The 24,962-nt window shown below is 52.9% G+C and overlaps 1 protein-coding gene and 1 long non-coding RNA gene across 3 annotated transcripts in view; one reads left to right on the forward strand and one right to left on the reverse strand.

Annotated features, from left to right (window-relative positions):
• Positions 1-727: 727 nt before the first annotated feature.
• Positions 728-7,189, reverse strand: TLX1 (T cell leukemia homeobox 1). Of its 2 annotated transcripts, none has more exons than XM_032169992.2 (3): positions 6,386-7,189; positions 4,122-4,323; positions 728-1,825 (listed from the first exon to the last, which is right to left on the reverse strand). In XM_032169992.2, exons 1-3 carry the CDS (start codon positions 6,945-6,947, stop codon positions 1,603-1,605), a joined length of 987 nt encoding a protein of 328 aa, XP_032025883.1. In that variant the 5' UTR covers positions 6,948-7,189; the 3' UTR covers positions 728-1,602. The 2 variants fall into 2 exon arrangements, with proteins under 2 accessions (XP_032025883.1, XP_032025892.1); XM_032170001.2 differs by having other exon boundaries at positions 728-1,848.
• A 158-nt stretch (positions 7,190-7,347) lies between these two features.
• The window catches only part of LOC116478635 (uncharacterized), a 42,870-nt gene continuing 25,255 nt past the window's right edge, over positions 7,348-24,962 (forward strand). Inside the window, exons 1-2 of the long non-coding RNA XR_004250807.1 lie at positions 7,348-7,737; positions 11,427-11,565. This is a non-coding gene — a long non-coding RNA (uncharacterized LOC116478635). The remainder of the gene's footprint in view (positions 7,738-11,426; positions 11,566-24,962) is intronic.

The following is a 24,962-nucleotide window of genomic DNA, read 5'->3' on the forward strand; positions in this document are numbered from 1 at the left end:
CTACCTTTACTCCCCCAATTACATTCTGTCACACACAAGTAAATACAGGGAAAATGCACAGCTCACACATGATTACATCTCACACACAATTACACCCATAAAATTCAAGATGATCCACTTCAGAAGCGGTCACACATTGCACAGAAAAATAGATTTACAAAGAGAAACTAATACATATTCTCCCAAACATCAACATGATTCCTACATAATCACAAACAATGGTTGATACACGATTACCCAAAAAGAAACAGTCTCATTCACATGCGGTTACACACACACCACTATAAGCCCGTGCATACAATGATAGTTTCGATTTGCAACTTAAGCAGAAACAAGCATTCACACGCAAGAATTGCAAACACAATTATACACTTAAATACCATTATAAATATTCACTATTTGCTTGCATTGCTGATTGCTCACATTATCACAAACACCACACACACACACACGCACACACACACACACACACACACACACGACTCTCACATCCAAAGAAATCCACATCCTTTCAGGCACTGGCAATCCCAGGAGAGCCTGGCTCTCCCTGCTCTCCTCAACTCTGCCTTCTCTCCATCTGTCCTCCTCCTTTCCTCTCTCCAGAGCCTCAGGGTCCTGCCCCACAACATGTCTCTGAAGTTCAGGTACCAAGGGCTGCCCCCGAAGCATCAGCTCAACCCAAGCAGCTGAAGGACGCTAGGGTCCGCAAGCAGCAGGCAGCCCTGACTCCGGATCTGGAGGCTTTTATTTATTTTTTCCACATAAATTACACAAGCACTTTATAAAATGGTTACACAGAAAACACCTTATAAGTGCATAACTTAACACCGCCCCACCCCTCAAATGGGTTCTGGAGAAATGGGCTGCATTTATGTGAAAACCTGTCTGTGTGTACCTGGGTTGGGCTGAGATGTGTGGTGGGGGCCTGGCAGACCAAATGAGGCTGTTGTGGCTGTTGGCTGTTGTGTATGGCGTAGTGTGTCACAGTGTGGCCATGACCTTGTGTTTGTGCTGGAGGGAGTGCCATGCTTTCAGGATGAATCTGTGTCACCCCTGACCTGTGCCTGATCGTGAGGTCCAAAGTGTAAACACTGTGACCCTGCGTCTGGATGACACTCTGCCGTAGATGCCCATGTGTGGCTCTGGGGTGACACCAGGAGGGACAGTGACAGCACCTCTGTGTGGGCCTATGGGTTTCCATGTGTGTGATGAGAAGTGGGTCACAGAGAAGGGGTTTCCCAGGGCAAATTTAGATGACAGTCCTGGGGACCCCAGAAGCTCCTCCTCCCCTACCTTACTTGCCTCTCTCTGAATCCCACGTTAAAAATTAAAATAAAATGAAATAAACAAAAACAGATTTCTTAACAGTTCAGACAGGTGCGGGACGCGTCTGGGAGGGGGGCGCGTGTCCTTGTCCCTTGAGCTCTTCCACCGAAGAGAGAACAGTGTCGGCACAAATGTGGGGGCCCTTCGGGGCCGTGCGAGGGCAGTGTTCCCCTCCTGGGTGCAGTCTGAGGCCAGGAGGGTGGGGAGGAGTCCTGGGTCTCAGGCCTCAGTGACCCCTGAGTGGGCCTGGGGTCCCACAGAGCAGAATGGGCAGGCTCACTCGCAGGCCGACGCCACTGACGTGACGCTAGTGATTTTGGTCGAGTCGTCAGACCACGGCTGCAGATTCTGCAGGGCGAAGAGCGACGAGTTGTGCACGCACAGAGGGTCGGCGGGCAGCGGCTGTGCCAGGCTCTTCTGGAAGGCCTCTTGCTGCAACTGCAGGAGGATGCGGTTCGCTTGCTGCCTCTCGGCCTCCCGTTCCTCCGCAGTCTGCCGTCTGCACCGGGAACAAGCCGTTACCTGCCACGAGCACCGACCCGGCTCCCGCGTGTGCCCAACTCCTGGTGCGTTCCCAGGAGATAAGCTGAACGAGCGCTGCTCGTCTTTGCAGTCCCCAAATCCAGTTTGGGCCCCTATAACGCGTTCCCTTCTTTTGAGAGTCCTGACTTCAACAAAGACTGGAAACCCCCAAAGGGATGGAGCCAAGGTATCCCAGAGAAGGAGCGGTGGAAAAGTCTGCGAGGCCCAAACAGCTGGGACTCCGCATCCACGCGCAGCGCCCACACCCCGAAGGCCTCACAAGGGGCAGCCGGGGTAGGATGGCATCTCTCCTCCCGACCCCCCCACCCCGAGGGAGACCAAGTGTCATTCCAAGCCGGAGGGCCCTCACCCTACCCACAAGTCCAGGGCAGAGAGGCAAGGACCAGCGGCTATGATCTGCTCTGCCGGACGTCTCTTTCCTCCCTCTCTCTGCGAATGTCTTCTAGGCCTTGGGCCTTCTGTGTGGAGCCCTGTGCCCTGCCGGGGCTCCTGCTGGACCCACTGGCTTCCTCTGAGGCAGTTCAGGGAGGCGATGACTCACTTATTCCATTTACTGCCGCCCCTCCACCCTGTCAACTGAGATCAAACGTCTGTCTCTAAGGTGGACAGACCTAATGGGAGTCCCCGGGGCCTTCAGAAGCAATTTGTAGGCGATCGATGAAGCCGTGCGAAGCCTGCAAGGGCCTCTTCCAGCAGCGGCTGCTGACCTGCTCTGGGCCGCCTTTTCTTGACTCTGTGTATCTTTCCGTCTTTCGTCTTTCCTTTACCCCTGCATTTCAAACGGCCTGAATATTTCTCTTTTATGCTTTGTGTCTTATCTCTCGTTTTCTCTCCTTCCCACCCACTTGGTTCTCTCTGAATTAAAGGAATTTGTTTGAAAAGAAAATGGTGGTTTCAGTCAACCATTGCTTTTTCTTTATTATACATAAATAAGACTTCTGCAGGCTGCCTGTTTTTCTCTTTTTTTTTCCTTGAGCGGGGTCCCTATCCCTCGCCACCTCTGAAACTGGTTATGTTTCAGTTTCTCTCTTTGCCTGCCTCTTTCTTTCTCTGTGCCCCTCTCTCTGGCAGGCCTGCCAGGCTGCCTCTCCTCCCCTAGGCCCGCAGCCCTCAGTAGGCCTTGGAAACCGGAGTCCCCCCCAACGCCCGAGCTAGCCCTGGCTCCCTCTTTAGCGTTCCAAGGTCTGAGGCCGCATCCCCCACTCCTTCCCCAGCGTCAGGAATGTTGTGGGGTGCGGTAGAATCGTGGGGCCATGGCTTCCTTTGTGGCCCCGTAGGCGGAATCCCAGGCAGATTCCTCGCCTTCGTTCAGAAAAAGAGGAAACTCCAATTCCTTCCTCCTGCCCCAAGGCCCGCCCGTCTCGGCGCCGCCGACTTCGCCCAGACTCTCCCGTGCTACCCCACGGGGCCTGAGCGAGGGGAGAAACTCCGGCGGGCGAGGGCCAGATGTGCGGGAGGGTGCAGCGTGCCACAGGGTGCAGCCGGAGAAAGCGTCAGTGCGCGCGGAGAGGGAGGCTGCTTGGGAGTGTTGGGGACGCTTCACGTCCGTGAGCGTAAATGTGAAAAAACAAAACAAAACAAAACAAAACAAAAAACCCATTGCGTAGTAACTAGAGTTGTGGCTATGGGAGAAGGAAAATTCTCTTTCACACACACACCCATCTGCTCCTAATTGATTCCCCTTTCAGTGGGACCCGCGAAACCCCGCCGCAGCCGGCGCGGATTGATTTTCTCCTTCCAGGGTAGGGACCGGCTGCGCAAAGGCCGCATGTCTGGGGAGGAGACCGTCAGCAGGGCCGCGGTCTGGGGCCACAGACCCTCTGCGGGGAACCCGGCTGGAGCGCTGCAACAAGGTGCGAGCTGTTCTGCATCCAGTCTCCCGGACAGAGCAGGATTCCATAAGCAAGAGTTTGCGCAAACAAAAAGCTCCCCAGGACTCACAGATCCCTGGAGCCTGGACTGCGTGGAGTGCACTAACCCGCCTGTTTGCCCAAGCGGCGGAATAGACCTGCCGCGTCTACACCGGCAGAGAGTGTGCCGACCAGAAAGCCCTGAAGCCTCCGGTAAAACAAAGCCAGGGCTCTTCAGCCCCATCCCAGCTATCGGTCTCCGATGCTTCCAGCTCCCCGCAAGCCTAGCGGGAGCTCGCTCCTCCGAAAGGATCAGAAACTGCGAGCGGAGAAAGTGTGTGCGCCTCACGAGAGGCCAATGAACCGAGAGCTGCCTGCTGCCGGCCCGCCCCGCTTGCTCACCTCCACTTTGTCCGCCGGTTCTGGAACCAGGTTTTGACCTGCGCGTCGGTCATTTTGAGCGCCTTGGCCAGGGCGGCGCGCTCGGCCGAGGCCAGGTACTTCTGGCGGTGGAAGCGCTTCTCCAGCTCGCAGATCTGCAGGCGTGTGAAGGACGTGCGCGGCTTCTTCTTCTTGGGGGGCGTCCGGTTCTGATAGGGGTGACCTATACGGCGTGTTACAGTGAAGGGTGAGAGGGCCACTGGAGCGGGAGACAGACAGACGGCAGAGGCAAGCAGCAGAGCGTCAGGAAGCGTCCCAGGCCCAACACCCCGCGAGTCAGCGAGCGCAGCAGCTGAACCCCCACGAGCAGGGCCGAGATCCTCCCGTTAGCCCTCAGCGCCAAGCCCACGGTGGGAAACGGCCTCCTCCTGCCCGCCAGTCCGACGCCGCCGTCGCCGCTACCACGGAGGCCTCCCTAGCCCGGGGCTCCCGCGAGCCCAACCACTTCCCTGCCGCCCCTCCTCCAGGGGCAGTCTAAGGCGAGCTAATGGTCACGCTCCCCTCCCCTCAGTCAGCCCCAGGCCTTCAGGCTCAGAGTAAGAGGCCGAGCCTGACTCTGGAACCTGACCTGAGCCTCCATCAACAGCAGCACACACCAACACAACGTACAACAGGGGCAAACTCACAGATCTATACACCTAAACAGGACCAGACAAGTACAGGCACGGGACAAGCACACAGGACACAGAGCAACACAAGGCCACAGCCATACACTCGCTCAAACCTCCTTCATGCCTGACACAGTATTAGGGCCACGAGGTAGGTCCTAAACCGAGTACCTTTCACCAGAGGCCCAGGATTAGTGAACTTCCGGCTGGGGTTCCAGCAGGGCTCTTCAAGACTGGCCTGGTCTGGGTGGGGAATGGGATGGGCACCAGGCCCTGCTGCCCCAGGCCAGAGAAAACTTAGGTTGGGGGCACTGGGACCCCTCTAGGGAGGGCCTTTTCTGAGGCCTAGACCCAAGCAACTGTTCTTCCTCTGGACACCAGCCTCCACACCACTTCTGCCGCGGCCCCGGAGTCTGGTAAGAAGCTGCGGGAGCAGTTTCCCTGGCTGTGCTGCTGCCTGGAACAGAAGCAGGGAGCCAGGGGTGCCTTGGAATCTCCTGGCCCAGTGTCTAGCTCTCAGCAGCTTCTCCCAAGTAGTTATGTAAACCCCCCTTCCACTGTTGGGCCCTTGAACCAGGGGACCCCCAGGAGGCCCCATCTCTGCCAGCAGCAGCCAGTGTCTCCTGCCTTATCTCTCTAAGATCGGCTGGCTAACCTGGGCTCAATTTGTGGCTGCTTCCCAGCCCGGACGGGAGGATCGTGGTCTAGGATCCAGGGAACCCTAAGAGGAGCAGGAAGTGAAAACCGGGGAAGGGATCCACGCCAGAGGGAAAGTTGAGTGCCCAGAGCGGAAACGGGAGCAGAGGGAGCCAGGGCCAGCAGAGGAAGGCAGGAGCGGGCAGCAGAGAAGGCTGCAGCGGCCACCACCTAGTACCTAAAGTCCCGGGAGTAGTCCTCCCGCCACCGATCACCAGCCTGCCGGTGCATTATTCGTGCCCAAGATAACAGGGCTGGGCCCAGGGTAGGACACCCAGCCGGGAGAGAACGAAAATGAAAAGCTAGCTGTCCTGGGCGGCTATGCCCCCCTGCCATCCTCCCAGATGAAGCCTGCTCTACGGAAAAAAAAAGGGCCACTGGTTCTGCTGATTTACCGGGGCTCAGAGCCCCCACTGGCCCCGCAGCACCACGGGCACTGGAGCTAGGAGCTCGAAGTGCATGTGTGTAGGGGACTGGAGGTGGGGGAACCTGTTGTTTTCTTGTGTTTGATCCTGGGGCTCGCTTCCTGGGTCCTAGAACAGCAGCCAGGACGGAAGAAACTGTTCACGTTGCACCCCTTTCTCTAAGATTCCCAGGCCTAGAGTAGCTGCGGAAGGTGGTCCTGAATCTATGGCCTCCTTCTCTCTGCCTGACCCGGCCCGTGGATCCCGAGAGGGGACCAGGGAGAGCTTCTCCGAGCAGGGGTCCTTCGGGAGACAGAGAGGGGTCCAGGCTGAGAGAACTCTTCAAGCATGGCGAGTCTGCGATATAGAATCGGGCGGGCGGCTCAACTTGGGGGAAGCACCAAGAAGAGCTGGGCGACCTGGCGCGCAGAACCGGCTTTGGGGAGCCACCCAGCGGGGCAGGGGTATCACGGAGCCCGGGCCGCGGCCAGGCGGGGAGCGCGCGGGCCAGACTCACCTGTGAACCTGTCCTTTGTGTATCTGCGGTTACTCTCCATCCAGGGGAAGGTGAGGCCAGTGAGGTTGTTGACGCCTGGCATGGCGGGCACGGTGGGCAAGCCTGTGGCCAGGGGCTGGGGGTGGGCCACGGCTCCTGCGAGCGGCCTGTGTGCGGGCACCCGGATCACCCCCGCAGCGCTGAGTGCCCCGGCACCGCCGCTGCTGCCGCCGCCGCCGCCGCCAGGACCGGGGCCGCCCGCCAAGGCCATGTTCACATTGTAGGAGCCGGTCAGAGGACCCATGCTGCAGGCGCCGCCGCCGCCTGCCGGGCCTCCGGGGCCGCCCGGACCTCCAGTACCATAGGCCCCCGCGCCTCCAGCCCCCGCCCCGGCCGCGGAGCCCCCGCCGCCGTAAGTGTAGGCGCCTCCGACCAAGCAGCCAAGGCCGTATTCTCCGTCCTGGAGGCGCGAGGCGGGCCCCATGCAGCCACCCTGGTCCGGGCTGTTGAGGATCTGGTCGATGCCGAAGCTGATGGGCTCTGCGTGGCCCGGGTGGAGGTGGTGCGGACCCAGGTGCTCCATGCTGGCCCCGGCCCCACGGGGGGGGCCGGGCGGCGGCGCTCGCTGCGCTCCGCTCCGGGGGCAGCTAGCAGGGGCTGGGAGGCAACAGCGGCTCCTGGCTGCGCGGAGACTTGGAAGCGAAGTGCGCAGAAGGGCTAAAGTAGAAGGGGGAGGGGAGGGAGAGAGGGGGCGCCGTATTCTTCCTCTCTCTGTCTTCTGCTTCCCCTCTCCGGCTGCTCGCTCGCTGTTGACTCTGGGACATCAATCACCAGGCGAAAAAGCCCGGTGCAAGAGAGCTTCGCGGTTTCGGCCGGGTCTCTCCATTGGCTGTGCGCGGAGAGGAGCGGGGTGAATGACAGCGCGAGGGAGGGGAGGGGAGGGGAGGGGGAGAGGAAGGCCAGAAGCCGAGACAGATGCAAGAGCCAGAGATAGAGGGACGGAGACCAAGACTCGGAGTAGTTCATGAAGAGAGAGAAGAGGGGAACAAGGAGAGGCTTAAAAGAAAAAGGGAAAACAGGAAGCGACCATTCCCAGAGACGGACAGACAGACAAACCCAAGGAGGGTGAAGTCAACTGTCTTCCCGGCCTGTTGGGAGCCATCCCCTCACTTTGAACTGGGCCAAAGGAGTCCAGCCCACAAGGCGTCTGAGGAAGGGATGTCCCTGCCCAACTGGAGAATCTCCCCAAGGGCTCAGCTGGGAAACACCTGTCACTCAACCAGGAGATTTACTCCAAACTTCAAGTCCAGCTTTTTAGAAAGTAGAAGACTGTCTACTCCCCAGGTATGGAGCCCAGGCCCTGAGGCAGGACGGTGAGTTCAGGCTTGCCCTTCTTTAAAACACAGGCCTATGAACAACTGGCTATATATTATAAAAATCAGCAACCACCCCCCAACTCAGCCTTCTTAGAGAAATTCAGGAAGGGAACATTTCCTGAAAGGCAGGCACAAGTCAAGAGGGTTGGTTTGGGGTCTGCGGCCAGGGTGCCTATGCCTCAACATACCCCTTTCGTTTTAAATAAAAAGATGCCTCAAGAAGTAAAATCCTACAGGGGTTGAAAGAGGCAATTCCTACAGTGTTTGAATGAATTCAACCAGATTGCATTACACCTAACAGTTACCCCAGGGTTGGCTATTCCAGGCAAGAAGACTTTGGACTGTGGTGTGTGTTATTTTCTTACTTTTGGAATCTTGGGAGGGAGTCATAGGGGCTTAAGGCTGTGGGGGCTGGGATTGGTGGGACTAGGATCAGGGAAGTGCATCCAGGACAAATTTAGGCCTTTCGAATGTTTTGCCAGTGGCTGTCTGGCTGAGAGCCCAAGAGAAAAGGAGGAAACTCCCTTTTTCTTCTTCCTCTCTTTCCCCTCTCCAGTAGAAAATGTTTGCTACCTTTTAGAAGCCAAGCTTTGGGAAAGGCACAGGTTCTATCACTTGGGATCTGTTTCTGTTCTATTTCAGTTCAGTTTCAGATTAGACTTTAGACTGTCTCTGTCTGGAAAGATGCTAGGATGCGAAGACTCACATTCTCTCCTCATCAAGTCCTATTGCAATCTATTTGCTTTGGGCATGTCTGTCACCTCCACTTGAAGAGATCTTCTTGGAGGCAGAGAGTGGCTTATTCAGTTCTGTTCTCTCCTGAAGAATACAGCCCCAAACAACAAAATATGCTCATCTTGGGTGAATAACAAATGAATGTATGTCTTTATTCAATAATATTTATTGAGTACTGTACTCACTATGTGTCAGGCACTGTTCTAGGCACGGGGGACATAGCAGTGAACAAAACAAAGGTCCTGACCTCATGAAGCTTACATTCTATAGAGGGGGTCAGACAATAAGCAAAGAAGCAAATACAAGACAGATGTTAGTATTATGGAGAACAATATAAACTCTACACCAATCCTTCGAGATGAGTATTTTCTCTATTTTACAAATGTGAGGAAAGCACATTTCAGAATGGCTATGACTGGTGTGGATCAATATGGAGGAGCTAGACTCAACTTGCTTTTGTGGGTTAACCTGGAAACCTACATGCTGGTTGGAAGTTTGTATCTCTGGGGAAAACCTTTTATTTTCCCCAAATCTCGGGGAGCTCCAGCCAGGTGGACAAAGGCCCACTCAAGACAAAGCCAAATGTGAAATTGGTAGTTGTTTGTAAACACTAAGCAGAAGTCCAGGCGCGATGGCTCACACCTGTAATCCCAGAACTTTGGGAGGCCGAGGCGGGCGGCTCACGAGGTCAGGAGATCGAGACCATCCTGGCTAACATGGTGAAATCCCGTCTCTACTAAAAGTACAAAAAATTAGCCAGGCGTGGTGGTGGGCACCTGTAGTCCTAGCTACTCAGGAGGCTGAGGCAGGAGAATGGCATGAACCCAGGAGGCAGAGCTTGCAGTGAGCCGAGATCACGCCACTGCACTCCAGCCTGGGCAACAGGGCAAGACTCCATCTCAAAAAACAAACAAACAAACAAACAAAACACTAAGCAGAAACATGAGAGGGCTCCGCTCCCTCGCCAGTTCTCTTCTTCCCACTTACCCAATCCAGGTACTCTGCCCTACCCACGGAGTTCCATAACTTACTTCGGAAGTTGTCTGAACCTGAATGAATCTCTTCCTGCCTCTTATCTTGAGGGAACTAAAGCAGAAATAAATTATTTATTGAAAGACAGCTTTGTGCCAGGCACCACATCATACTTATCTCATTTAAGACTTATAACAACCCTGGGAAGTTAATAGAAATGTCCCAATTTTTTATAATTGAGAGAATTGAATGAATGTTCATGGCAGTACTATTCATGATAGCCCGAAAGGGGAAACAACTCAGATGTCCATCAACTGATGAATAGATAAACAAAATTTGATATATCCACACATGGAATATTATTTAGCCATGAAAAGGAAAAGAAGGGAAATGCTGGTTCATGCTATAACATGGATGAACCTAGGAGACTATTCTGCTAAGTGAAAGAAGCCAAGCACAAAGGCCACATATTGTATGATTCCACTTTTATGAAATGTCCAAAATTGGCAAATCCACAGAGGCAGAGAGTAGATTAGTGGTTTCCAGGGCCTGGGGGCAGCAGGGAATGGAAATTGAGACTGCTAATGGATACAGAATTCCTTTTGGAGTTATGAAAACATTCTGGAATTAGATAGTGGTGATGGTTACATAACTTTGTAAAAATATTAAAACCCACCGAATTATACATTTTAAAGGGGCTGAATATTATAGCATATGAATTATATCTCATTTTTACAAAGAAAAAAATGGCTGGGTGCAGTGGCCTGTGCCTGTAGTCCTAGCAGCTCTGCAGGGTGAGGCTAGAGGATCACTTGGGGCCAGGAATTGGAGCCTGCAATGTGCTATAATTGCACCTCTAGCCTGGGCAACATAGCAATGCCCCATCTCTAAAAAGAAAATGAAAACTGAGACTCAGTAAAGAGAACAAACTTGCTCCAAGTTCCATAGACAGAGAAGATTGATCTGGAATCTCAAAATCTGAGCTATTTTCCTTGTTTGAGGCTGAAAACTATGGGGAAGGGTACTGCAGCTTTTTTTGAGGCTGGGTCCTAGTGGCCTCACTCCTTTTAGTCTCACCACAGTTTTACCTGCTGCAGTTAAAACCCCATCTTTTGGTGTGAGTTGGTTGAAGGTAAAATTTACAAAACAAAACAAAACAAAATAAAATAAAATAAAATAAAATAAAAACCCATCTATCTCTCCAGGTGCACATCTCCAGCTCAGATGGCCTTCCAACCCTTTTGGCATCTGCCTGATCTACCTCTTGAACTCCTCAGATCTGACACCAGTTGTCCAGGGTACCTGGGAGGAGACTTTACCCTTGCTGGCCCAGCTTAATGTTGGCAGAGTCACCCCTAACTTGTACATGGCCCAAGAAGACTGTCAAGCTCTTCTCATTAAAATCCAGCAGCCCAGGGATATACTGACTTTCCCCTGCTATCACAGCCGCTTCCTTGACGGATTTCTTCCTTTTCCCCCTCCTACCTTTTTTGCTTATCAGAGTCAATTTTATCCCAATTGCGGATACTCCCAACTTTTACCCTCAGTGAGGTGCTGGGGTTGTGTGAGTCAACTTAATCCCAGCCTTTGTCTTCCAATAGGGTATTTCCTGAGGGCCAAGACTACCCTCTCTGTCCCTTCCTTACCTAGAAAGATGAGACCGGAGGGTCAGGATTTGCTGGGCTCTGGCGCCCACCCCTTCTCCCGGGAGCAGTGTTACCTGAGCATGGTGTTGCAAGGTTGGGAAGTTTTCTGAAACAGGAGAGGAGACTCACACAAGTTTATATTCGCTGCAGCTTCTGTGTTTCCACCGTGCTTTTGCATGCCTTGCAAAACAGCCCTGATAGGAACAAGGAGGGAGGGGAAGAAAGCGGGACTCACAGAGCAACTGCCATGTGTGAGCCACCTTCAATCGGAAGAATGATCTCTCCACTCATCTTTAATCCTGTGATGTGGTTTTTGCTATCCCCATTTTACAGATGAGAAAACCAAGGCACTGAAAGCTGGAAAGGGGCAGACCAGACGCAAACACTGCTTTCCTGACACAACTCACTACAAGCTGCCTCCTTAAGCCTAAACTTGGCTCTTGCCTCACAGGACTATCTTGCAGGAACCTAGGTGAGTTGCAGATCCTTCTCTCTGGTTCTGAGGCCACCTGGTAACACCCCTTCCCCCAAGCGCCGGCTCCCCCTGGCCTGCAGAATAAAAAAGTGCCTCCAATTAAAAGAAGAGCAGCTGGGGCCGGGCCTAGGGCTGGGGGAGGAGGAAAGGACGGGCTCAGCCCACGGGGAGGCCCCTTTGGATCCCACATGATCTCCTCCTCCTCCCCACTCTGAAAGAGACCCCCGGGCCAGGGGTTGTCCTTTGGCTTACGGGTATGTGTGGAAACTTAATTACTTTGTGTTTGTGGGACCGTGCATCCATGAGGGGAAAGCTGGATGGGAAAGCGTGTGTGACAGTCAGGGTTGAGAGGGCTGTGCAGATGTCCTGGGCATGTCTTTAAGAAATAATTTTAACAATTTATTCAATAAATAATTATAGAGCATCTAGTATGTATCAGGCACTGTGTTAGGCTGTTGGGATACAACTGCAAGCAAAACGCATGTTGGTAAGTGTGTTGGAGGAAAAGAAGGGAGTCTGGGTATTTTATACAACTGGATTTTGTCATGTGAGGATGTATGTGTCAGTGAGAATGCAAGTGAATGTGTTTTCTGCAACAGGATGAGTATGTGTTTACAACTGTTCCTCTGTAGTGAGTGCCTGTGATGGGATGAGGGCATCCCTCTGCTACAACTGTGTGCTGCAGATGGTGTGTACCATGGGAGGGGTGTCTTTTATTCCAGTGGAATTTCAGAGAAGTGGCTGTGTATGGGCCTGTGGTCGTGGGGAGGGGGACACAAGGTATACCCAATGGATATATAGTAGGGAAAGGGGGCTGAGAAATATGTAAGGGGATGTGTAACATGACACGATCCATGGGGGGGCCAATGAGGTCTGCATTCCTAGTACCAAAGGTGTTCCCTCTACCTTCCCATTTGTCTCAAAAAAGGGGCGGAAAACTTTCCCTGCTGTGGGAGAGGTCGGATCACCTGGTGGCTTAGGGACTTAGAGACCCAGTAAAGGGCACTCTAACTCCAGGAGCCCTGGGTTGGGGAGGAGAGTCTCTAGGAGCCTAGACTGAGGGGGCGGGGGGGGGGTAGTGAGTAGGTCAAGTGACTCAGCTCAATGAGTCCTCGGGTCTGGGGGGGTTGTTCCAAGGCCAGCCCCCTGTCCCCTTACCCAATTCTTACATGAGATATGGAGGACCTCTCCAACACCAATGGACAGGCACACATTTTCCCATCAGTGGAGAGACCCTGAATGGATAGAGGACAGACAGACAGGAGACAGACATGTCTCTGCTGTAGGCCACACTTAGCTGTCACCTTGTGTAGGGGTAGGGAATTTTCTTCTCCTCCCCTGCCTATTCCTCTCAATCAGAGCCCAGCAGGTGGATGCTTCAGAAATAGGGTGCTTCAGTAGGGATCCCTTCCCTTCACTGTCTCCCCTCCCTGCTTGGCTTCTGACCCTAAAGGAAGCTGTTGGCCTCATTACCCCTGAGCATTGAGCTAAGGCTTCAGGCCTCTCTCTGACTAATTCCCTCTCAAGAGAGGCCCAGAGACCCTCAGATTCCACCATCCATCCAGCACTGTCTTGATTATGGTGGCCTTGATTAGGGAATCTCCCATCCTGAGTCACCTCCAAGGATGCCAGAAACCTGGAAAGGGGCAGGTAGGGAGTAGGCTAAGAGAAGGCTCAGGGAAGGACAGACCCCCAGGGCCCTGCTCTCCCCAGACAGCTCTCAAAGGGCTCCCTGGGCACGGAGTTCAGAGTCCCATCAGTGGGTCCCTTCAGAAGGGCAGATGAGCCTAGGACCCAGGGCTGTGGACCGGCCCCAACCTCTCCCATCCTTGGTGTCTCCCTTGGCTCCACTCTGCTGGCCAGGTGGGTCTGTGCTGGGTCCAGAAGCCAAGCCCTGCACTGAGGTGTGGGGGACAGAGAAGCAGCCAAGAGAGCACCAGCCTGCTGTGGGACCAGGCCTCTGAGGGCCCCACTACCTTCTAAGAACCATCCTATTCCCTCCTGGAGTTGGCAAGCTCCCTTTGCGGTCTGCAGAAAGGACCTCTACAGGTGTGTGGATCCCTCACTCTGCCCGTGCGCAGTAAAACAGAGGAATGAAGCAAGCTTTCCAGCTGGGTGGGTGATGGCCCTGCAGTGGCCAGCTCTACCCAGATTTCTCATCTCAATTCCTCGCCTCTGCTGGGGGTGCAGATTTGGCCTCAGAGTAAGGGTGGGTGGAGATGCCCAAGTGCAGGAAACCCAGCCTCCCAGGGGACCCAATCCTGAACTGTGGCTGAAGAGGTGGAGGTGGGGGTCATGCAGTCCCTCCTAGGTGCTAGAGTCACCTTGACACGGGCAGATCTAGTTGTTTCAGGGGGTGCTTAGGACTGTTTGCACATTGGAAGATGCAGGCTCCTGCTGAGCCAGGGCTGGACTGTGCTGGGAGTGGAAAACTGACTGGGACACCTCCTCAAGATGAGAGAGCCTGGCTACCCAGGCCTCTGCCTCCACCCGAGCCTGGTGGATGGAGTTCAGGTTTGATATTAACTTGCCAAGCTCCTCCTCCACCAGAAAAGCAAGGCGGGGTGGGGAGCGGTGGAGAAAATGGCCTCAGCTGGGGAGACCCATCTGCTGGCCGGTGGTAGTTGGGGCGGGGAGGTTAACATGTTCCCCATGGTGTCCTGACTGCACACTGAAGCACAGCATATACACCGATGGTGACACACAGAAATACCCAACTCCTGAAGACTTCCAGACACAGGCTTGGCACAGAGGCAACACGCTCACACGCAGATGCACAGACGCCCACTCACCTTGCACACCAACACGCAGACACTCCTCGGTGTGCAGTCCCCACATGTGCTCACAAAGCCTCCTTCATGCACCCATGTGCAGATGCCCACAAACACACCCATCCCACTCAGCCTCTGCAGCACAGATCCAGAAGCAAACGAAATCCTCTCCCTCCGTGCACACAGCCATAGGGTTGCTGGTGCACAGGTACACACAGACACACCCAACCACACTCCTACAGACTTACAGGCACGCTCACTTCCACACAGACCTTCCTGCTCAGATCACACAAAACAAAAAAACAAAACACAAAATGAAAACACCCCTCCCCTCTCACACATACTCTGAAGACAGCCACAGGGAGCTCAAAAGCAACCACAGTTTCCCAACTTTCCTGGGGAGGCCACGGTCGCCTTCCCTCGCGGGGAAGGAGTGGGGGAGCGGGGCAAGCCGCAGGTGCCAGAAGTGGGTGTGGGTGGGGTGAGCGCTGAAGGGGGAGGAACCGCATCCATATGCATGGTCTTCGCGCACAAAGAGCAGCTGCCCAGAGCTGGAGTCCCGGCGGGCCCGGAGTCGCACGGAGGCGGCGGCGGCCCAGCTAATTGAATTAGGTCGGCCAGGCCCTGCCACCCGCGCGCCACCCGCGTCCGCTCTGCCACTCGACTCCGGCCGCCGCAGGCGCTCCTTGGGTGCCGAGGGACGGATTGAGGGAAGGAGGCGTCTCCGCCTGAGCCCCGGCCCGAGGCGGCCTCTCCCCCCGGAAATAATCCCATTGTCCCGGGGGCTGAGGGCGGCCCTGGGCGCCCGGGATCCCCAGTTGGACTTCGGCACTGTGATTAATGGGACGGCGGCGAGGGAGCTGACACCGGGAGGGGCCGTGGCTTTCCTCCGCCCGGTCCTTCTCAGCTGCCCTGCGTTCCGGTAGCCCTTCCCCACCAAAGTCGGGAAGCTAGAGCGGGGAGGGGCGAGGGGCGGGTGCGGGGAAGGCCACTGCTGGGAATTAGACCAGTTAGGGGCCTTCCTGAGTGTGGTATGAGCCTGAGATGAGCGAGTGGGTCTGGGTGTGCGGCCATGTGCCCGAGAGTGCAAGAGCATCAGAGCTGTCAGCCCCTGCCAGTGGGGTGGGATGCTGGGGCGTGTGGATATGGTAAAGTGCACAGGTACTGCAGGGCAGGAATTATTAGAGCTGTTTGTAGTGACGCATGGATGGGATTTGTAAGGAGACCAAGCTCCCATCCCTGGGGGCCACAGTAGCCCCAAAACCAGGGAGCTGGGCCTGAGTCCCAGCACTGCCCTAGGGCCCACGTAAAGTCGCTGCCTGGCACCTGCCCTCCTGTCGGCGCAGATTTCTGCAGCCACTTCACCCCTAGACCGACCACCGGCAATTTACAGTGGGGCTCCTGGCGCCTCACTTTTCTTATTCTCCGCTACCCGCCATGGGCTCCGCCTTCCTGGGATGTAGCACCAAGAGTTTCTGTTCAGCTCTTCCACTCCTGACATCCTTGATATCTGGACTGTTCCAATACCTGTAGCCCTTTTGAGGTTAAGCTCACAGATCCCCCCCACCCCCTCCACAACACACAGGAAGCCTCCGATATGTGGCTGGGAAATAACTCCTCTGACCTAGGTGGCCTGCGGCTCCTAGGGCAGAGACTTCGTGTGTCTGTCCCTGAACTGCAAGTGCCTGGGGGCAGACCACAGTCTCAGCTTGTCACCAGCAGATACCCACTCAGAGGTGTTCTGGACACCAGTGAGACTTCCCTGGCTGTTGAGCTCCACCCAAGATTGGTGCAAACCAGAATGTTCAGGCAGGGTGGGCACGGGGCATGCCCCTGAGTCCCACGGGCAACTTTGCCTTCTCCACTGCGAAGCCGGAGACCTGGTTCTGGACTGAGTGTACATGTGAGGTGCCCTAGGGATCCACTTCGGGGCTCTTAGGGTGGTGGAAGAGAGAAACCATCCTAGGAATCCCCGGCTGCACTGGGTTTTCAGGATCATCCCAGTGGCCAACACAGCCCCAGCCAGGACCCCTGGTGGGGTGCCTCCCACCTGCTGCTGCCCTCTACTGCCCCCCTGCCCCTACTTGACCAAATCACCCACTTCCTCACTTCCAGTGCCACCCTTAGCCCCACCCCACTCAGCTCTGGAGTAGGTTTGCCTCCTGGCAAAAGAAAACCCGGACTAAGGGTGGGAGCTAGGCGAAGCCTGAGCCTCCCACCCACCAGAAGGACCCAGTGCATCTCAGGTCTTTGTGCCCCATTGGCCAGGGACCACCACCTGGGAGGGATAACACCACGGGGAGACGTGGTTGCTGCCCCTGCCGGCACATCCTCCACTGCTGCCCAAGGCTCAGTGAGGTAGGTTGGGGAGGGAGCTCTGGGCTGGGGGCAGCCAGCGGGACACCCAGAGGGCGCGCGGCACCAACGCTGGGTATTCTTGCAGGCCCACTGCCAGGCCTGGGCGGCCAGCACCGTATTTCCTAGGACTTTTACTGCAGCACCGAGATAAACAGTGACATTCCCCTCTCCCCTTTCATAAATATTGCATCTTCCCAATGCAATTACAGGAGACGGAACGGCATGAGCGTTTACAAAATAAGATTATGGGGTAATGCTAATGCAGTTTATGTCTGCGCTCTGACACCAGACAAACTCCCTATTAATAACCTCTCAATGAGGTGCGAGGCTCAGAACGCAGAGACCGCGGCTTCCGGGCCGCGCGCTCTGTAAGAACTACCGAAGCGAAGCGTGGCCGCCTCCCGCTGGGGGCCCCCCCGGCCTGCGCCCTTTCTCAGGGGTGCTGGGTTCCCAGCCTTTCCAGGCCTCTTGGCCAGGAGTTCCCCCTGCGCGCCTTCCAAGGAGGCAGCCTCACCGCACCCTCACCTCCATTTATCGTCTATTTCTGCAGCAGTTTAGTCCCGGCTGGTGCTAAGCCCCTCTCTTCCGAATCCACACTGCTGGGAGGGGCCCAAGTTTTCTCCCCTAAAGGGCGTACAGGCCATGTTCTTCCCCCACTCAGAAATTGCTCAAGGCTTCGCATTGCCTTGGCGGTGGGGATCCAAATCCCTTCCCCCTCCATTCAAGGCGCCGCACTTACTTTCGTTTCATCTGTAGTACCTTGCCCCAGTCGCTGGCTGCCCTTAGCCCTGTTGTACCAACTGACAGAAACGCTCACACCTTCCCCAGTCATTCCTTGGGTGCAAAGCCCTGACAACCCCTTTCCCTATGCCCAGCCCCGCCAAAAGGAAAGAAAATTTCTACTCCTACTTCAAAAACGAAATGGAAGTTCCGCCTCCCTGCACATTCTCAGAGCACAGTTCATGAGTCCCTCCTCAAGTGGCCAAGAACACACAATTTTTTAAAACTACCGTGTTTGGCCAGGCACGGTGGTACACATCTGTAATCTCAGCACTTTGGGAGGCCAAGATAGGAGGATCGCTTGAACCTAGGAATTTAAGAGTAGCCTGGGCAACATAGCAAGACCCCATCTTTATAAAAATAAAAAAGTAGCTTGGCATGATGGCGCATGCCTGTAATCCCAGCTACTCCAGAGGCTGAGGTGGGAGGACCCTTGAGCCCAGGAGCTCTAGGCTGCAGTGAGCCATGATTGTGCCACTGCACTCCAACCTGGGTGACAGATAGAGACTCTGTCTCAAAAAACACAACACAACAAAACAATCCTTTTTTGGATCATAGATTTGGAGTAACAGAGACATGGGTCTAGTCACAGGACACAGAGTTGTAGTCACACTGCTTTTATAGTATGTTTGGAAACAGATCAATTAACTGCTCTAACTCTTGCTTTTCTTGCTTATGAGAGGTATAGTGGATTCTGTCTTCTAATTCATCAAGCCGAAACAGTGTAAATGTCTCCTAATTTATTGGGGTATCTCTGTTTTTCTTTCTTTCTTGTGACTGCACTGAACTTTATGTAAGATGTATATCATCCCTTCTGGTTCAGCTCTGCTCAATTTTCAACCAGACTCAGTTGATGAGTTCCTCAGACACTGTGTGCCTTTCTTGCCTCCCTAACCCCTCTTCTTGAGTCTTCTTTAGGGTCCCATTAAGAGGGCAGGGCTAAGGTGACAGAGATCTGGGAAAATAGGGGATCTGCACAGCAGAAAAGTGCAGATAGGATTTCAAGGTCAAGAGAGCCAGCCCCCTGCCTACTTCTTGCCCTGCTGCTTGCTGGTCATTAACACAACCTCTGGGTCTTCACAGCCTTCAAATAAAAAGACATTTCAAGCCCAAGGACTCAGTAATGAGGAACCAGGGAGGGGCTGGGGATCCTGCAATCTCAGCAAAAGTTTCCCCGCCTCAGAGGCCTCCTCTCCTTCTTCCCTCCTCCTCCTTGCTTCTGAAGTCAGCGAAACCTTTAAGCAGCTTCTGGAAGAAGGAAGCCTCTCTGATTTTGGAGCAAGCAGAAGAGTGAGGGGCACGAGCAAGGCCTCTTTGTAGGCCTCCTGGAGCCCCTTTCCAGCAACCACCACCTCTCCATCAAGGTCGAATTGTCCGGCCTTTGAAAGGCCATAGGGGACAGGATGGGGCCCAGAGCCTGTTGGATGGGGGGACAGCGAATGTTTTACTATATTCTTCTATCCCTTGCCCCTTAAAACTGGGGCTAGACCTAATCTGGCCAGCACACACATACTCCCAACTCCCACCCACCATGCTTGCCCTGGGCTACAAGTGACTTTGCTAAATACTGAAAACCTGCCTGAATCTGCCTGGGAATATTTCTGACTGACCACAACATCCCTCTGCTTATTTATGAAGGATTAGACCTTCTCTTTACCCCACCTCTCCTAGCCAGTGTCCCTCCCAAGTCTTTTCTAAGTGCTCTGGGTATGGGAAACCTTCCTAACCAGGCCTTTCACATGACTTGTACATGATGTATAGACAAACACACACACACACACTCAGAGGTACATACAGACTCCTCACTCTCAAAAATGTGTATGCAAACTCCTAAGCATAACACATTGACCATCATTGAAGTCATGAGTCCAGCTATGCAGACACGCATCTGTACTATCCCCCACTGAAAAGCATGCACTCAGAGATGCATACAACCACACAGGTGTGTATGTCCACACAAAAGAACATGCACACATACATACACAACCAATCAACATGCCAAGCATTGTTTCCAAAGGTGATGCTGCCACGGAATATCCCAGAGTTTGCCAGGGTTGAGAAAAGTGGCTTCTCTTATCCTTGATGGGAATTCTGTGTACATATTATAATGTGTTCAACCTATTTGGGCCTTGTGCAATTGTATGACAGTATTGGTAAAAACCACTCCCCAGAAGGTACCTGGGCTATGAGTCATCCCGGAGGACCTGGAGAAGTAGGAAGAGCAAAAATCTGTGCTGAGGGGCGTGGCCTATTCATTGGAATCAGAACCTGCCCATCATCTGCACTCTGTAAGCCAACTGAAGAGCTTAAAACAGGAAGTAGGAACCTAGTGGGCAGGCTCCAGCGGGGTGTGGACTTTGAAGAAAGAAAGAAAGGGCCAGGCACAGTGGCTCACGCCTGTAATCCCAGCACTTTGGGAGGCCGAGGTGGGCAGATCACAAAGTCAGGAGATGGAGACCATCCTGGCTAACATGGTGAAACCCCGTCTCTACTAAAAATACAAAAAATTAGCCGGGCATGGTGGCGGGCACCTGTAGTCCCAGCTGCTCGGGAGGCTGAGGCAGGAGAATGGCTTGAACCCGGCAGGCTGAGCCTGCAGTGAGCCAAGATCACGCCACTGCACCTCCAGCCTGGGTGACAGAGTGAGACTCTGTCTCAAAGAAGGAGCTATTTGGGCCTCTCTCAGGGAGTGGCTCTCAGTTCCAAAAAGCAGAAGGCGTGGCCACTTGGGGCCTGATAAAGCCAGGCCTGACCATGGCCTGGCCATGCCTGATAAAGCCTGACCATGGCTAGGAGGAACAGCTGAGCTACACCAAAGAGTTTGTTTCCACCTCTGTGTACTTCAGGAAAACCAATCAGGGCAGAGGAATGGACTAGGGTAAACGGTGGGGCTTCAGGGAACCAGAGTGGAGCCAGATTGGAGCCAAGTCTAACGGAAAAACCAAAGGCATTGATATTTGGCCAACTGGGTTCAAATTCTTCCTCTGCCACTTCACTAGCTGTGTGGTCTTGGGCAACGCACTTAACTTCTCTGATCTGCTGTTTCCTCCCCTATAAAATGGAGATATGCTACCTATCCCATATGATTGTGGTGAAAGTTAAAATAAATCAAAAGATGTAAAAGTGCTTAGCCCAATGCCTGGCACTTGGCAGGATCCCACAGATGGTGGCTGTATAAGAGAGACAGGTAACTAGAAGGCCAGTGTAAGAAGGTCTGAAACCCAGGACGGGAAGACTCAGGGTCCTCCTTAGGATTGGGGCTGCTGGGACAAAGGCAGGACCCACAAAAAGAAGAGCAACTACAAGCTGAAGTGCCTTTTCCTAGTCAAGGGAGTGGTGCACATGGTTAACAATTTCATGTCAGACTGCCCCAGCTTGAATCCTACTAGCTGTGTGACCCATAGAAAATTTCTCTGACTCGGCTGGGAATGGTGGCTCATGCCTGTAATCCCAGCACTTTGGGAAGCTGAGGTCAGGAGTTTGAGGCCAGCCTGGCCAACATAGTAAAACTCCGTCCCTACCAAAAATACAAAAATTAGTGAGGTGTGGTGGCATGCGCCTGTAGTCCCAGCTACTTGGGAGGCTGAGACAGGACAATCGCTTGAACCTGGGAGGTGGAGGTTGCAGTGAGCTGAGATCATGTGCCACTGCACTCCAGCCTGGGCAACAGAGCAAGACTCCACCTCAAAAAGAAAAAAGAAAAAGAAATAGAAAAGAAAATTTATCTGACTCAGTTTCCTCATCAGTAAAATGGGATGATAGTAATTATGATCTACTTCGTGAGCTTATTATGAGAAGTCAGTGAATTAGTATTTGTAAAGTGCTTTGACTAGTACCCATCACATAATATAATACTATAAAAATATATGCTAAATAAATAAGAATAAACCAGGTTCCCACGCTGACAAGGAACTGGGTTCTGAGAAGGTCTGGGGCAGCAGGGCTGACACAGGTGGGGAGAGAGGTGGGTAACCTGCCTCTGGCTGTGAGATTCGTGCTCCTTAGAACTCTATGCTCCCGGCTGGGCGCAGTAGCTCGCGCCTATAATCCCAGCACTTTGGGAGGCTGAGGCGGGTGGATCACTTGAGGCCAGGAGTTCAAGACCAGCCTGGCCAACAAGGCGAATCTCATCTCTACTAAAAATACAAAAATTAGCCAGCTGTGGTGGCACAAGCCTGTAATCCCAGCTACAGGGGAGGCTGAGGCAAGAGAATCCTTTGAATCTGGGAGGCGGAGGTTGCAGTGAGCAGAGATCATGCCACTGCACTCTAGCCTGGGCAACAGAGAGACTCTTGTCTCAGGAAAAAAAAAAAAAGAACCCTGTGCTCTCAAACTCCCCATTTTGTCCTCAGGTAGCTATGGTTTTTTCCTCTTAGGAACAAGTTACCCTTTTAAGTCTTCATGCTGCTTGAGGGTTTGTAAGGGAAAAGTAGCTATTTCTTCATATGTTGCTGCAAATTGGTTCCATCCTCCCTGGGTTATGTAACAAAAAACACGGTACTGTTCATATTCTTTGATCAGATAATCCCACTTTTGGAACCATATCCCAAGGAAATGAAAAAGCAATTTGTACAACGATGTTTATAGCAGCACTATTCATAATAGTTCCACCTTGGAAGCAATCCAAATACCCAACACTGGGGAAGTGGTTAAGTCAGCTAAGGGACATCAGCACAAAGGAATAGCACACAGCCCATCAAACTGCTAAACACAACACAGGAAAATGGTGCGATGTGCCACATTCTAGGTGAAGACGCCATGCATTATAAAATATCAGTATTCCCCAAGGCAATTCATAGACTTAATGCATACTAAACAAAAACTCATTTTCTTGGAACTCAGAAAAATAAAAAGATTCTACATTTCACATGAAAGAGTAAATAGGTGAACCTGTCAAATAATTTTCTAAAGAAGAGCAAGTTTGGCCAGATGTTAAAACATTTTGTTATAGGATAATTAAATGGAAACAACGTATTGTAGGCATCAAAATTGGCACCTAAATCAATCGGACAGAATAGAGGCTAAAAATAAACATAATCACACCCAAGAATTTAATATAGGTGTTACAAAACGGGGAAAAGAACATTGCCAATAAATTGTGTTGAGAAAAGCTTTACCATTTAAAAATAAATTTAAGTTATTTTATATCATATAAAAATAAAAATAGGCTAGGCAGAGAATTGGTGAATTCTCACACCTGTAATGCCAGCACTTTGAGAGGCCAAGGTGGGCAGATCGCTTGAGCCCAGGAGTTCAAGACCAGCCTGGGCAACATGGCGAAACCCTGTCTCTGTACAGAAAACAAAACAAAACGAAACAAAAACAATAGGCAAACAGGCATGGTGTCACATGCCTGTAGTCCCAGCTACTCAGGAGGCTAAGATGGGAGGATTGCTTGAGCCCAAGAGTTGTGATTGTGCCGTTGCACTCCAGCCTGGGTGACAGAACGAGACCCTGTCTTAATTAAAAAAAAAAAAATTAAAAAACCAACAATGCATGCTGGGTGCAGTGGCTCACGCCTGTAATCCCAGCACTTTGGGAGGCTGAGGTGGGCAGATCGCTTGAGCTCACGAGTTTGAGACCAGCCTGGGCAACATGGAGAAACCCCGTCTCTACAAAAAATACAAAAATTAGCTGTGTGTGGTGGTGCCAAGAGAGAAATTTGGCCAGAAGGGGGCCATTGGTGCAGACCAAGCATCCAGTGGGAACACACAGGGGTCAGCTACCTTGGATTCCTCCTCCCCACTTGGGGGTTCAGCTTCTCTATTTCTCCCAGGGACAAAGACCCAGCCAGGTCACTCTCAGGGATTCAGGGAAAATAAGCATTGTGTCTGGGGCATAAAGAAAGGCCAAGTTCTGGGCATGTGGCTGCAGGCATGTCTTACAGGACACAGACAGCGCCCCCAGCCGAGGACTGGCCTCCTGCTAACTCTGTTCTGCCTGGAGTGTCCTTATGCTGGGCTTCCTCCAGCAACCTCACCCTTACGGAAAAATAGGGATGCTTTTCTTGAACTTCCTCTTTCTATTCCTCCTTCTAAGTCAGGGACAGATGGGGTGGCAGGGGTGGGAAGTATAGTGATCTGTTTCTTGTCACTGTTGCCTGTATGTCCTGATATAAAAACCTGGGAGTCTTCCTGTCTTTTTGGTGAAAACTTGGTTTATTGCTACATTTTATTATTATATCACTCATTAAAATTAGCTAAAATAGGACTTTCCAGGACCTACTTAGTGGCCACATAGTAGCCTCTGGGAGGAACAAAGAGAGCGGCTGCTGGGTCCACAGAAGATGAAGAGACACGCAGGGCAGGGGTCTTTCAGAGCCACATTGCAAAGTGCTTTCTTCTCTTGAGACTGGACCAGGTGAGCCTGTAAGAGCCAAGGTGACTACAGAATAAAGTGAATGTCAGCCCTGGGGGGAGGGGGGCCCAGAGGTCAGCTGCAGAGAAGGGGAAGAGGATCCTGCCTGGCCCCACAGAGAGGCCAGCCCCACATAAGTGCTTGAAGTTTGAACCCAGACAGAGTCGGGGTTGATGACCAAGACCCTTCTTTCATTCATCCACCCATGCGTTTATCTATGTACCCACTTATTTATCTATGCAGCCAACTTTATGGAGCTTTGCTCCAGGCCAGGACTGTCTGCTGCTGAGCTGTACAGATCTGTAGGAAAGGAGTTTGGGACAGACCCATAGGATGTGGGTTCGGCAATTCTTTTCTTTTCTTTTCTTTCCTTTCTTTTCTTTCTTTCTTCCTTCTTTTCTTTCTTTCTTCTTTCTTTCTTTTTATCTTTCTCTCTCCTTCCTTCCTTCCTTCCCTCCCTCCCTCTCCTTCTTTCCTTCCTTCCCTCCCTCCCTCTCTCCCCTCCCTCCCTCCCTTCCTTCCCTCCTTCTTTCCTTCCTTCCTTCCTTCTTTCCTTCCTTCCTTCATTCCTTCCTTCCTTCCTTTCTTCCTTTTTCTTTCTTCAATTTGCCACATTGCCCAGGCTGGTCTCAAACTCCTGAGCTCAAGCAGGCCAACTGCCTCGGCCTCTCAAAGTGCTAGGATTATAGGCATGAGCCACCACACCTGGCCAATACTTTTATTTCTGAATCAAAGCCAGAATCAACCACTTCTCAACCTTTCTGGGATTCCTGGTGACTTTGTAGTTTGCCCTGTGTTTGTTATTTTTGCTAACCCCTGTTTGCCTGTAGTTCCTGATGATCAGAAAAATAAGCAAAACGAGCCTTCAGCAGGAGAAGGGAGATGTATGCTTCTTTCAGAGCCCAAGAGCGGAAGAGACCTGGAGAGGCTGCAGAGAGAGGAGTCCAGGGAGGGGGAGCCAGAAGTCAGAGCTCTCCTACCTGTCCTCATTCCTCCCCCATGACCATCATCCTCTCCCTAATGTCCCCAACCCCCTCCCACATTCCCTGTTCCTTTCTCCACCCCCTACTCCCTCTACATGTCCCCTAGCCTCACACAGGGGTTCTCATATCCCCTCCCCCTTGGGAG

The sequence above is a fragment of the Hylobates moloch genome, unplaced genomic scaffold (assembly GCF_009828535.3).
Source record: "Hylobates moloch isolate HMO894 unplaced genomic scaffold, HMol_V3 SCAFFOLD_3, whole genome shotgun sequence".
Classification (NCBI taxonomy): Eukaryota; Metazoa; Chordata; class Mammalia; order Primates; family Hylobatidae; genus Hylobates; species Hylobates moloch.

Coding starts and splice junctions, on each gene's coding strand:
- TLX1 (XM_032169992.2), bottom strand. CDS start 6,947: ATGGAGCACCTGGGTCCGCACCACCTCCACCCGGGCCACGCAGAGCCC. Junction 4,324..6,385: donor CACAAAGGACAGGTTCACAG/GTGAGTCTGGCC, acceptor CACGCCGTATAG/GTCACCCCTATCAGAACCGG. Junction 1,826..4,121: donor AACCGGCGGACAAAGTGGAG/GTGAGCAAGCGG, acceptor TTCCCGGTGCAG/ACGGCAGACTGCGGAGGAAC.